This window comes from Crinia signifera, chromosome 3 (assembly GCF_055691185.1).
Source record: "Crinia signifera chromosome 3, ASM5569118v1, whole genome shotgun sequence".
NCBI classification, from domain to species: domain Eukaryota; kingdom Metazoa; phylum Chordata; class Amphibia; order Anura; family Myobatrachidae; genus Crinia; species Crinia signifera.
Window position 1 is genome coordinate 328,302,227 of NC_139219.1, and position 11,972 is coordinate 328,314,198.

Here is an 11,972-nt window from a genome sequence, read left to right on the forward strand (position 1 = left end):
TTGCACTGTTTTTGTATCTGCCTACCCCAGCCTGCACTCTGTTATATTAATATCCAGCCATGCCAAACTGAAGCGCTCTCTCCTGGCCGCTCTGCGCTGCGCAGGAACCAAATGAACGAATGCCATAACTGTAGCTGCACTGGTTCATGATGGCCAATAAGTGGTCATAGGTTATATTATGTATATTTATTTGCCAGTGATGTAATGTTTTATTTCTTTGAGACTGGGCAAAAGAGGGTATGTTCAATCATGTATTCACTTTGCGCCCAAATATATTTGTAAATACACTCTATATTCCTTTTTTTCCCCTTATTTCCTTTTGCCATTATGGTTGTGTTTTCTGATGCCTATATGAATGGTGCAATAAAGAGGAAGAGTTGGGTGACAAGTTGCAGTAGGTTCCTTATTTCTTAAGCCACTTATTGAAGATATTTGACAAGCTATTATCAATGGCAACAGAACTAGGGTACTGGGTAAAGGTTAAGGCACCAAACTGGAGGGTTAGGGTTAGCCTGGGGGCAGAGGGTTAGGGGGGCAGGGAGAAGCTAGGTATATCTACCACACCCCTGTTGGGATTCTCAGAATCGGGATGCCACTGTCAGTCTTCTGACTGCCGGCATCCCACATGCTGGCTTCCTTTACGTGTTCCAAATGGAACATGATGAGGAATGCAGACAAAAATGTAGACACTTCCCAGTTATTGGGCCCTGTTTTGGAACTGAATTTATGACCTCAGAGCTCAAAGGCATCATTTTAACCACTACGCAGCAGTGCTGTCCCTAATATGGTTTAATATGTTTAATATTGTTAATAATGATGACACATTTCCAGAGATTTCTATCACAATGACAAAGAGAAGAATTTCTCTCATATCTGCTGTTGCTTTAAAGCAAGTAAATTACTCATCACATTCAAATGTAAAATTGCAAATCTGTAGTCAAATGTTATGTAAAACATAAAGTAAACCATCCTTTATTTAATGTAAACTCCAAATGTACATATGTCACATAGCAGACAGTCATCAAACCAGACAGTACAAGACGATTATCACTCTGACATCGCTGCTTCTTTCTGTGAAGAAAATATGAAATTTCCAACTTTCATCTTGATATTAACTGTCAGCTGTTCTCTGATATTTACTGGTTTTCTTCTCAATGCATTTATTGTGATGCAGAACTTAATTTGGTGGCTGAAGGGGCAAACTCTACAAACAGTTGACATCATTATGACCAGCCTGGGAGTGGTGAGGATCGTTCTTCTAACTAGTTTTCTTAGGATCATCTCTGAGGCAATTGCTGCAAATTCCATCCTTCCAAACCAGAATGTTTCAGAAATTTATATCACTGGAATGATGGTTGTCGCATTCTGCAGCCTGTGGTGGGGCACCGTGCTCTGCGTCTTCTACTGCGTGAGGATCACAATCTACAGCAACAGCTTATTCCTGAGACTGAAGATGAACATCTCCAGGATGGTCCCCTGGCTGCTCCTGACGTCGCTGCTGGTGTCTCTTCTCTCTAGTCTGCCCAACCTATGGTACATGTACCCAGGATGCCACGTGACCTGTACCCAGTACAGTAACAGCTCAAGCTTTGGAAATGGAACGGTGGACGCCAATTATGTGGATGTGCTTATTATCTTTTTTGTAGGATCTGCCATCCCGTTCCTCATATTCTGTGCAGCCATTTGTCTTCTGATTGTGTCACTCCTGCAACACACTCGAAATATGAGCAGCAAAGATTGTGGACTCACTAATATCCATCTAGACACCCACATAAGTGTCATCAGGAACATGGTCTCTTTTCTGTTATTTTATGCTCTGTATTTTATAAGTGCAAACATTATGCTTTTGAATTACACAAATAACCCGTCCTATGTTCTGATCAGCGGTATCTTTGCCTATTCCTACCCCAGCATGCACTCTCTTGTGCTAGTAGCCAGCAACGCCAAACTGAAGCGCTCTCTCCTGGCTGCTCTGCGCTGTGCTGGAACCAGTAACCCAAATAACTAATGTCATAACCGAAACTGCACAGTGATCATTGTAGTCTATAGTATAACTTACATTTGGTTATCCACTATAATGTAACTAAATTACTGTGTCTGACATTTCATTAAATATTTTTCTACTTTACAGCTTGCCTTGCGTAGTCGCATGTGATGTGACCGGAGCCAGGAGTATGTTACCTGGCTTGGTCATGACTGCTGACCCCCCCCCCCCCATTGTGTTGAAGAGTAAATTGATCTCCTCTTGCTGCCTGTATCCCCCGGAGGGATGCAGCGGCCTCTGACTGCTGAAATCACTCTTGGAGTCACGCCACCCAGAATGCAGTGCGGCAGACACTCTGGAATGCATGCTTTGGGAAGCACGTTTCAGGGAGGGAAACTTTTTTCCTTTCTCATGACATTTTGGTTGATGTTTGTACACTGATCAACAGTCTTCCCTTAACACTCTATTCTATGCTCTGCATGTGGGGGAGGGGGGCAATGGTTGGGGGAGACTTCAGGGGGAGGTCAATAATTGGTTGTGGTGGGGGAGAAATAATATAGTAAATAGAAGTAAATATAATAAATATAACGTAAAGAAAATTATAATAATAATAAAAATGCATTCGCCACAGGGTAGTGGGTAAAAAAAAAGTTTTTTTTAATGGTTGTAAGGGGTGGTTTACTACTAAGGGTGTGCCATTATAAGAATCTAAGACCACTGGAGTTTGTTGCCAATGGGAGTGGGAAGTTACTTTATAATAGAGGCTTATGGACATGGGGGAGATACAGTATGTGGCTGCATGCTACCCCCCGCTACCCCCCCCCACCCCTACATATTCTACTTCACTCTCCAGATAGAGACCTGAACAGGTGTGCTAGGAAGCTGCAAGCCAAAGTCACTCAGTTTATAAAATGATTGTCCCCAATGGACGATCACCCCACTAATCACCACTAAGATCCAAAACGGCTTCCAAAATCCTAGTTATGGGAAACACCCATGAAGAAGTCCTAAAGCTGCCCATACACGTACCAATTACCCGGTACTTTTTGTGCTAAAATAGCATCGCATCCCATGCACAACATATGCACAACGATGCTATTTTAGCACAAAAAGTACCGGGTAATTGGTACGTGTATGGGCAGCTTTAGGACTAAACACGTACTGAGTGGGTGCACAGTAAGCTGAGCATTAGTTCTACACCCTAAAATACAACATTTATATGTATATGTAATGTACAAATCTGTTTAAATTTTTTTTTGACATTTTTGAATAAATTGAATTTGTCTATAAAATCGGTTGAGTGAAGTAGATTCTGATTGGTTGCCCATAGCAACATCCCATGTGAAATAGGACTCCCGTCTTAGTCATTCCCCCCATTGTGTGTAAACAGGGACATTATAGAACATCAATGACCCCTAAGCGACCATTAAGTTTCATTGTACCGTTTTACACAATATGATATGCTTAAATGATGCTCTTTGCTACTTTTGTGACCATATTTCATTGACAGGTCCTGTGCATTGATTACTTGTGTACCTTTTTCCTGGATTTTGGCCCTTATTCTGGTTGACTCGGTCGCATGCGTATTTCGGACGGATTCCAAGTTTTCTTAGCCCAGCCTAACGTATGGATCGCTCACACCGTCCGAATGCGGTAAGACGCTGAGCGAATGGACCACGAGTGGATGTTTCATGTGAACACCTCCTCCATCTGTGGGAACCTCCCCCATTCTCTGATGGTCACCGACCATTGAATGATGGACTGAGCGGTCAGACAGCTCTGAGTGCTCTAGAACACTTGGACATTTCTCAGTGCGAAAGCAGGGATATGGGCGGCAGCTGGCATCCGGCTATGTCAGCTGTCCACCCCCCACACGTGCGTCACGGCCGTATTACCATATGTATGCCCAGCGTTTCCATGGGAATGCCCATAAAACAAAGGGTGTACGCATATGGTAATGAGCCCAAACAGCCCTTCACGCCCTTCTCCACCCCCTGCTCAGAAGGGTCCGTACAATCCTTTTCTGCATGGAATTCATGCAGTGATCAGATGTGCGAGGCATTCGCACATGCGCAGAAACGTCTCTGCACATGCGCAAACACAATACATCGGCCGTCCGACCGAACATGCAGCGTCTGACTCAATCAGAATAAGGGCCTTTGTACTGTGTTTCCCGATATTTTTCATGTAACTTTTATTAGTATTTTTGTATTTAATTTTTTATATTTGTTTGCTTGTCATTCAATATGTTGCCGTGGATAACATGGCACGCTTGATGATTCCACAATAGAGTGCCTGACGGATGTCCCATGACCGTTAGTTTCACGTGCTGTACAGTGCTTATTTAAGGCATTGCAGTGTTTGCACTTTTTGTATCCTGAAGAAGTTAATAAAGTTCGAAACATTGATTTCATTACTGTCTCAATATTCATTATTTACCGATTGCTTCCGATGCATTGCATATATAAATATATATATATATACACAAGGTGATTCATCGCGCCCTACGAGCGCTCTTCACACCGGCGTAAGGGGCTGCGCCCCCTTAATTTGTGAACTTTTGTATTGTGTGAAATATGTTTAGAATTGTATGAAAAATGCCTGTATTGCAACTTGAGTTATAGGTGAAATGTGTAAAATAGAGAGCTATGATTAGATATGATTTGGAAGGGGGTGTGTATTGTTTTGTTTAATTAAAAAATGGTTACAGAGTAAGATGTACATTAATAGTGTGGAGGGTACAGTGACATTTGTGGATGTGGGGGGGGGTGCATGTTGTTTAGCTGTGTGTGTGTGTGTGTGTGTGCAATAGTATAGTAGGGTGTTTTTGAGTCAACGGCTCCCCACTGGCGGAGGTCACGACACAGGAAAAAAGGAGGCTGGGTAGTGATAGGGGTGTGTGGGCATAAGGGGGACTAAAGAGGAGGGTGGGGGACACTGTGCAGCTTCTGCCAGTGGGTGAGGATCCAGCGTGGCAGCACAGGACGGTGGCCCTGAGTCAGTCTCCTCCTACTGGGTGGGAGTTAGGGTGCATGAGAGCAGGAGGCTGGGCTATGAGGCATTATAGGAGTATGTGGGCAACACAGCGTCAGCTACTCCCCAGTGGTGGAAGTGACGGTTCAGGAGAGCTGGAAGCTGGGTAGTGATAGGGGTGTGTGGGTATGAGGGGGACTTTTGTGCTGGTGCAGAGGAGGGTGGGGGACACTGTGCAGCTCCAGCCAGTGGGTGAGTGTCCAGCGTGCCAGCGTAGGAGTACAGGACGGTCCCCTGAGTCAGTGTGTTCTCCCACTGGGAGGCCGTAAGGGTGCATGAGAGCAGGAGGCTGGGCGGTAAAGCATGATAGGGGAATGTGGGCAACACAGGGTGAGCCGGTCCCCACTGGCAGAAGTTACGGGGCAGGAGAACAGGAGGCAGGGCAGTGATAGGTGTGTGTGGGCATGAGGGGTAGTAAAGGTTTTGGGCTGTTGCAGGGGGCCGCGAATCGCGGGAGGGTGCCGTGAATCTTGGGAAGGGGGGACGTGAATTGCGGGATGGGGGGGTCGCGGGGGTCCACGAATCTCGAGAGGGGGGGGGGTGCGGGGGGCCTGCAAATCGCGGGGTGGGGGGTTGCTGGCCTGCTGCCCGCTCACCTGGTGGCTGTGGAGTAATGGTGGATGGTGGGCGTGTACTGTAGCCCTGGCTGGGCAGGGGGAGGTGATGTCAAGGGGTGGTGGAGTGTATAACACTGGTCTTTTCCCTAGAGCGGGCAGGTTTGTGTAGAACACTGGGCAGGAACGTTACACACAGAGGGGATGAGTGACAGATCTGGCTAAATATATAAGAGATATATATAGAAAGCAACAATCTGGCACTCTGGACAATGTCAGGCAGATTCCTGGGGTGCTATGCTCAGCGATTCAGATAGACAACATATATTTTTGCATCAAGCAGAAATAATAGTCGGCACTCCTCAGGTATTTTCAAAATGATACGCTTTGTTGTAAATTAGTAAAGGTGATACATCATCATCGTTGGTACATGGCCCACCGGCAATTTCATCCGGATGCAGTCTGTTTAAATAATGTGCAGGTGCAAAGAACGTGACAGGCAAGAGCCTGCTTACCTGATTTTTATATGAGTGCAGATGCCCAAAACAGTGCAAGTGAGGTGCCGCCAGTTACTGATCGCCGGGCTGTTCGTGGCCACTTCCGGGTGGTGTGACGTCATACGCATCACTAACTGTTTCCGGATACTGACGGTACTGTGAAATAAATACAAGGGAGAAATAATCAGCCTGTAAGCCCTTGTCATAAGGCGTGCAAAAAGTAAAACACGTACAGTAGGTAGAAGTTGGGCTTATGAAATATTGGTGCAGTAACATAAATCTGTGTTACATGTGAGGAGGATAGCTATAATATATAAAAAATCACACTACTGGATTTCGCAAAAATTTAAACTGTAACTATTATATGGCATCGATGGTGGAGATAGTACCCCACACAGAAATGTCTGCTAATCAGAATCTGAAAGATGAAATAGCTGCTGCATCTAATAATGTACTGATGCGTCTATAAGGGGATCAATTCCCAATGAATCATATGCACTGTATGAGTTAAGAAGATGAGCACACCACAGACTGTCGGTGTTAGTGCTTGGGTGCATATAGGGGTAACTCTATAGTTACCCCTATATGCACCCAAGCACTAACACCGACAGTCTCATCTGCCTACACTTTTAAATTCTTTAAATCACAATTTTCTCCTCTTTGAACAACACCATATGTATGTTTGTCAATGTGAAATCCTTTTAACCTCTCATTTCGCTACATGTGGCCGTCTCCTTATCCATTTCTGTATTCAATAAAGATAAAAGGAGCGCCCACTATTTCTAAATTGAAAAGGAATAACCCCCAAAAAATTATTTGATTGTCCACTAGGAGTGCATCCATACAAACCTTTTTTTCTCTTGTCTTTTTCCTTTAGTCGGAGTGGGCCTTGTGATGCCAAGGAGACTGTATATGTGATGCAGTCCTTGTCCTTGCCACAGAGCTGCAAAATGGGGGAAACCCCCATTTTGACGAACGCCAGACACCTTTGCCCCATCCATCTCTGTGAAGGCCTCTGCCTGCCAATCAGGTAGGAGAAATTTGCATTTCTAAGATATTTGTTTACTCAAATATCTAAGAAGTAACTAGTATAAAAGTGAAGTGTTCTCATGAAAGTCAGGTTGAGTGGGTTGTGATTAAAATGATCAACGCATTTAGAGATAAAATCTTGACCACATACCAAATAAAGAAAATAAAATATTCTATTTATCTTTTGCTGAGCACCAGGCATTCGACAGAACAACAAAAAAATACTGTTCAAGCATTCCCATGCTAAGTTAGCAAGATTTTGGCAAACCTGGTTCCCATTGCCAAGCCAAGCTCTGTAAATAGGTTGGTAAAACTTGGGGAATACCTGATACCCATTGCTGTACCAAAGACATGTAACAACAGAAGCAAGCACGATTAATAAAAAAAAATAGGTGTTCATAAAAATAAAGGGAATGGATTTTATAATACAGTCAAACTGGTCCCCTGGAAATCCCCAAATACTGTAACTGCATAGTAATAACTTGGTACATTATCTGCAATGCCTCACTTGTGAGCACACATCCTCATACTGCTAGCATGTAAAAAAGGATAAACCATATTCTACTACATCCCAAAGTATGGCTTTAACCAATGGGATAGAATGGAATTTGGTTTACTGGTATTTGACCATATTTATGTCAGCCTCCTTTCTTCCAATATAGGGTAGAACTGAGAACAGAATATACCAACTCATTTTGCAAATAAATGTGTAAAATGTATACATACTGTAGATACGAGGACATTTTTAATTTCATGGCTCCAAATAAATTCTTCCATAATCTTCTATAATTTGTGATTGGTCGAAAACTTCCACCAATAAGAAAATGTTGGAAAACATTCCAAGATTTTTCTCACTACTGTTCATGTATCTGAATGGTTGTAGTATTCATATCCTGTATCCAGAAGAGGGTTATTATCCAAAAAAGCGCAGATTGACAAGATACAGCAGCTTATGATAAACACCAAGTGTCCTGTCAAACAAACACTCGAAAGTTGTGACAATATGTGCAAAGAAGAAACCGTTGAAACCATAAAGAGCTACCCTTGTATGTTTGACAAAATCACATAACTTATATTGAAGCGATGATCCACAGATTTTTCAAGGTTCTCTGGGCACCTGAAATTATTGTAATGATATCCCCTGATCCCAATTGAATGGGATTTTTTTGGAAGTCAGGGTATATCACCAAAAACAGCTCATTGTGCAGTATCCAAAATTAACATACATTTTTATTTATATACAGGAAACTCACAAGAATAGGTGAAAAAAAGGCATATAATCACATCCTTATGGCACGACTGCAGAAACGCCCATCCAGTCAGATCCAGGACTTTAGTTGTTCTGATAGAGGGTCCAGGCACTGGTATCCCCAGTCCTCAGCAAGTCCAGAATCAGTGGGGGGGTCGCAACTCTGCCACAGGGTATTCACAGCATGTATCACACTTGATGCATTTCGGACTCCTTTGTCCTTTGTCAGAAGTGTGAAGCATGCTGATATAGGAAGTCCTTATATCCCCAGGCCAGTTACAAATGCACTAACCCCATTGGTGGTTCAGAATAGTTAACATGTGTCTGCAATAATCTGAATGATACACAGTTCTCACGGCGTCATGGCCGCGATTACCGTAAGTAGCGGTACGCGTCACTTCCGCCCGCACCTCCGTGACTTTTGTGATGACGCTGCCAGGTCCCAGCTTCTCCTTCCCTTCCACCGGAGGTGACGCTAATGTTTGACAGTCACCATGGCAACCGGAGCTCCGTGGAACTACATAGAGACCAGGTCCCGGCTTCAACTTCCCTTCCGCCGGAGGTGACACCAACGTTTGTTAGTCACCATGGCGACCGGAACTCCGTGGAGCTACAAAGAGGCCATTAATCCTTATTGAATCCACCATTTTATTGAAGCCTCAATGGGTTATAATGAACTGTCCATGTCCATAGTAAATATCTATAAATAATTTACCCGAAAAATGTGCAGTAATCAGATGCATGGGGATATAAAACAGTAATAACAAATAAATGAATACACTAATAAGAACATTAATTTACATAAAAAGTTAAGATGTGCAATGGGTGACAATTATTCTAAAAAGCATTTGAGTTCAAACTCAGTGTTAAGACCAAATGGGGCTAAAGTTTTAAGTTTAAAAATCCATTCCATCTCAGTTTTTTAAAGTATTTTTTCAATATCTCTGGTTCTAGACTTTGGAAGGATTTGCACAATGCCCCAAATTTTTTTAATAAACATTCATTTTTGTTGTGGGTCTGTTTAAAATGGGAGGAAACAGAATGTGTTTCAACTCCTTTTCTAATATTGTAAACATGTTCAGACATCCGTACTTTCATATTTCTGGATGTCTTACCCACATAAAAAAGATAGCAAGTGCATTCCAGAACATATATAACATTCCTGGAATTGCACGTGATAAAATTGTTAATCTTATAATTTGTACCTTTTACATTAAAGGTAAAAAATTTGGATGTGTCACTCTTTACAGTTCTGCACATTAAACAGGACCCGCATCTATGAAAACCCTTGGTACGAATGCTTTGTCGGGGTTCTTCTTCTATACTACTTTTCACTAGTTTGTCCCTGAGGGAGGGTGCTCTTCGATATATGAAATTTGGACGCTCAGGCATGTGGTTGATAAGGACAGGGTCCTGTAGGAGTAATTTCCAGTTATTTATAAATATCTTTTCAATACTTTTAAAAGAGGAGCTGTATTGTGATATAAAAGACCACTTAAATTTATCACTGGTATCCCTTTTTGGCTTCTCTACTAAAAGGTCTGCTCTCTCAATTTTTTGGAGTTTGTCCTTTGCTTTTCCAATGGTTGATGGCTCATATCCTTTACTAACAAATCTCTCTGTTAGTTCTTGTATCTGATTGTCACATACAGTGATATCACTACAATTTCTTTTTATCCTTGCAAACTGGCTGAAAGGAATTCCCTCCAGCCAGTTTGCATGGTGTTCACTGGAGCGATTGATAAAACCATTTTAATCAGTCGGTTTACGAAAACACTTAGTACATATTTGGTTGTTGTCAAAATAAATTAATAAATCTAAAAAGGATAATTCCATCTGACTGATATTAAAAAACAATTTAATAGAACGGTCATTGATGTTAAGTTGTTGGCAAAGGACATCCAATTCGGTTAGGGAACCACTCCAAATAAATAAAACATCATCTATAAAACGTTGCCAGGATACCAGGTTCGCCCCCATGTTGCCCTCAGTCCAAATCTGTTCCTCCTCCCAATGCGCCATGAACAGATTTGCATAACTAGGGGCGAACCTGGTACCCATAGCTGTTCCGACTATTTGTAAGTAAAATCTCCCATTAAAAACAAAATAATTGTTATCAAGTATAAAATTTATACCATCAATAATAAAAGCCTGTAAAATGGGAGATAGGTCCGATTGAGTTAAAAAGAATGAAACAGCATTTATACCCTTTTCCTTGTTTATAATGGTATAAAGAGTGCTTACGTCAGCACTGACTAAAAACATCCCTTCTTCCCATTCAATCTCCGAAATTTTTCTTAACACATCACCAGTATCTTTTAAAAAGGCTCTTGTTTTCCGCACTAGGGGTTGTAAATAAAAATCAATAAAAGCAGATAAATTGGAGGTAATACTATTACAACCCGATATAATCGGCCTTCCCTGTGGGTGCGTGGGATTTTTATGTATCTTTGGTAAAATATACATTGTCGGTGTAGAGGGGTTTTTAATATTTATAAAATCAAATTCTTTTTTACTTATGACCTTATCTTCCACAGCTTTTTGTGTCAATACAAGAAGTGCTTTCTCTATTTTGGTCGTTGGATCCGACTTCAACTTTTTATATGTCACACCATCATTTATTTGTCTACAGATTTCTACAACATAATCTGTTTTATTCATTAAAACCACTGACCCCCCTTTATCAGCTGGTTTTATAATTAGCTCAGAATCCTCCTTCAAGGACTCAACCGCCAGCATTTCTTTTTTGGTCAGATTACATTTCTTATTTTTATATTTGTTCTTTCCCTGGTCTTGTTCTATATTGATCTTTGGATCATCGCTTCAATATAAGTTATGTGATTTTGTCAAACATACAAGGGTAGCGCTTTATGGTTTCACCGTTCATATCCTGTATGTCAATAGTTAACAATAGGAGAACTCCTTGGTCTTTTTTTTTTTTTTTTTCAATAATCAATTTTATTAGGTTTTGTAAATGTTGATAATCATAAAAAGCATACAGTGAGAGACAACATGCTTGGTTTAACATATCACATATATGTTGAGAGCATAAATAGAATTTTTCCAAGCTTGCTGAATGTAAATACAATACAAACACTCAGGTTCCCATCGAGGTATGCAAGAAAACAGTAATGAACTGAGAAAAACTGAGAAAGAAGGGGGGGCTGAAGAATTACGACTGAGAAAACAGCGTAATAAAATTAATATTACACAAAAGCAGCTATTAATATTTGTAAATTAGATTCGTATATAAAGTATGTGTTTGGAAGGGATCATTGGGTGTGTGGTACATAGTGGATTAGGCACCTCATAAGACAGCCATAGTCATAATGGGAACAATAAACCATTCAGAATAATTTAAACATAAACTTGCAGTAGGGGATGGATGTATTGTCACGGCAAAATTGGAGTTGCTGAAATGGTATACCTTATTCCAAAAACTTCTTATTTTGAGACAGTCCCAAAAGTAGTGGTAGAAATCAGCTCTCTATCTCCCGCACTAGAGGCATGACGCATCCACTGAAGGATCAAAATGGGCTCGTGTAGATGGAGGCATATACGCTCTGTGGATAGTTCTAAAGTGAACTTCCTGTAAATAGGCTGAACCTAGAATTTTTTGTGTAGAC

General features: G+C 41.5%; 1 protein-coding gene across 1 annotated transcript; it reads left to right on the forward strand.

The window, feature by feature from the left end:
- The first annotated feature begins 1,000 nt into the window (after positions 1-1,000).
- On the forward strand, positions 1,001-2,008 carry LOC146063057 (taste receptor type 2 member 8-like). Its single transcript, XM_083175071.1, has one exon. It carries the CDS (start codon positions 1,001-1,003, stop codon positions 2,006-2,008), a length of 1,008 nt encoding a protein of 335 aa, XP_083031197.1.
- The last annotated feature ends 9,964 nt before the right edge of the window (positions 2,009-11,972 follow it).

Excerpts from the sequence above, each read along its gene's own strand:
- LOC146063057 (XM_083175071.1), top strand. The coding sequence starts at position 1,001 with ATGTCACATAGCAGACAGTCATCAAACCAGACAGTACAAGACGATTAT.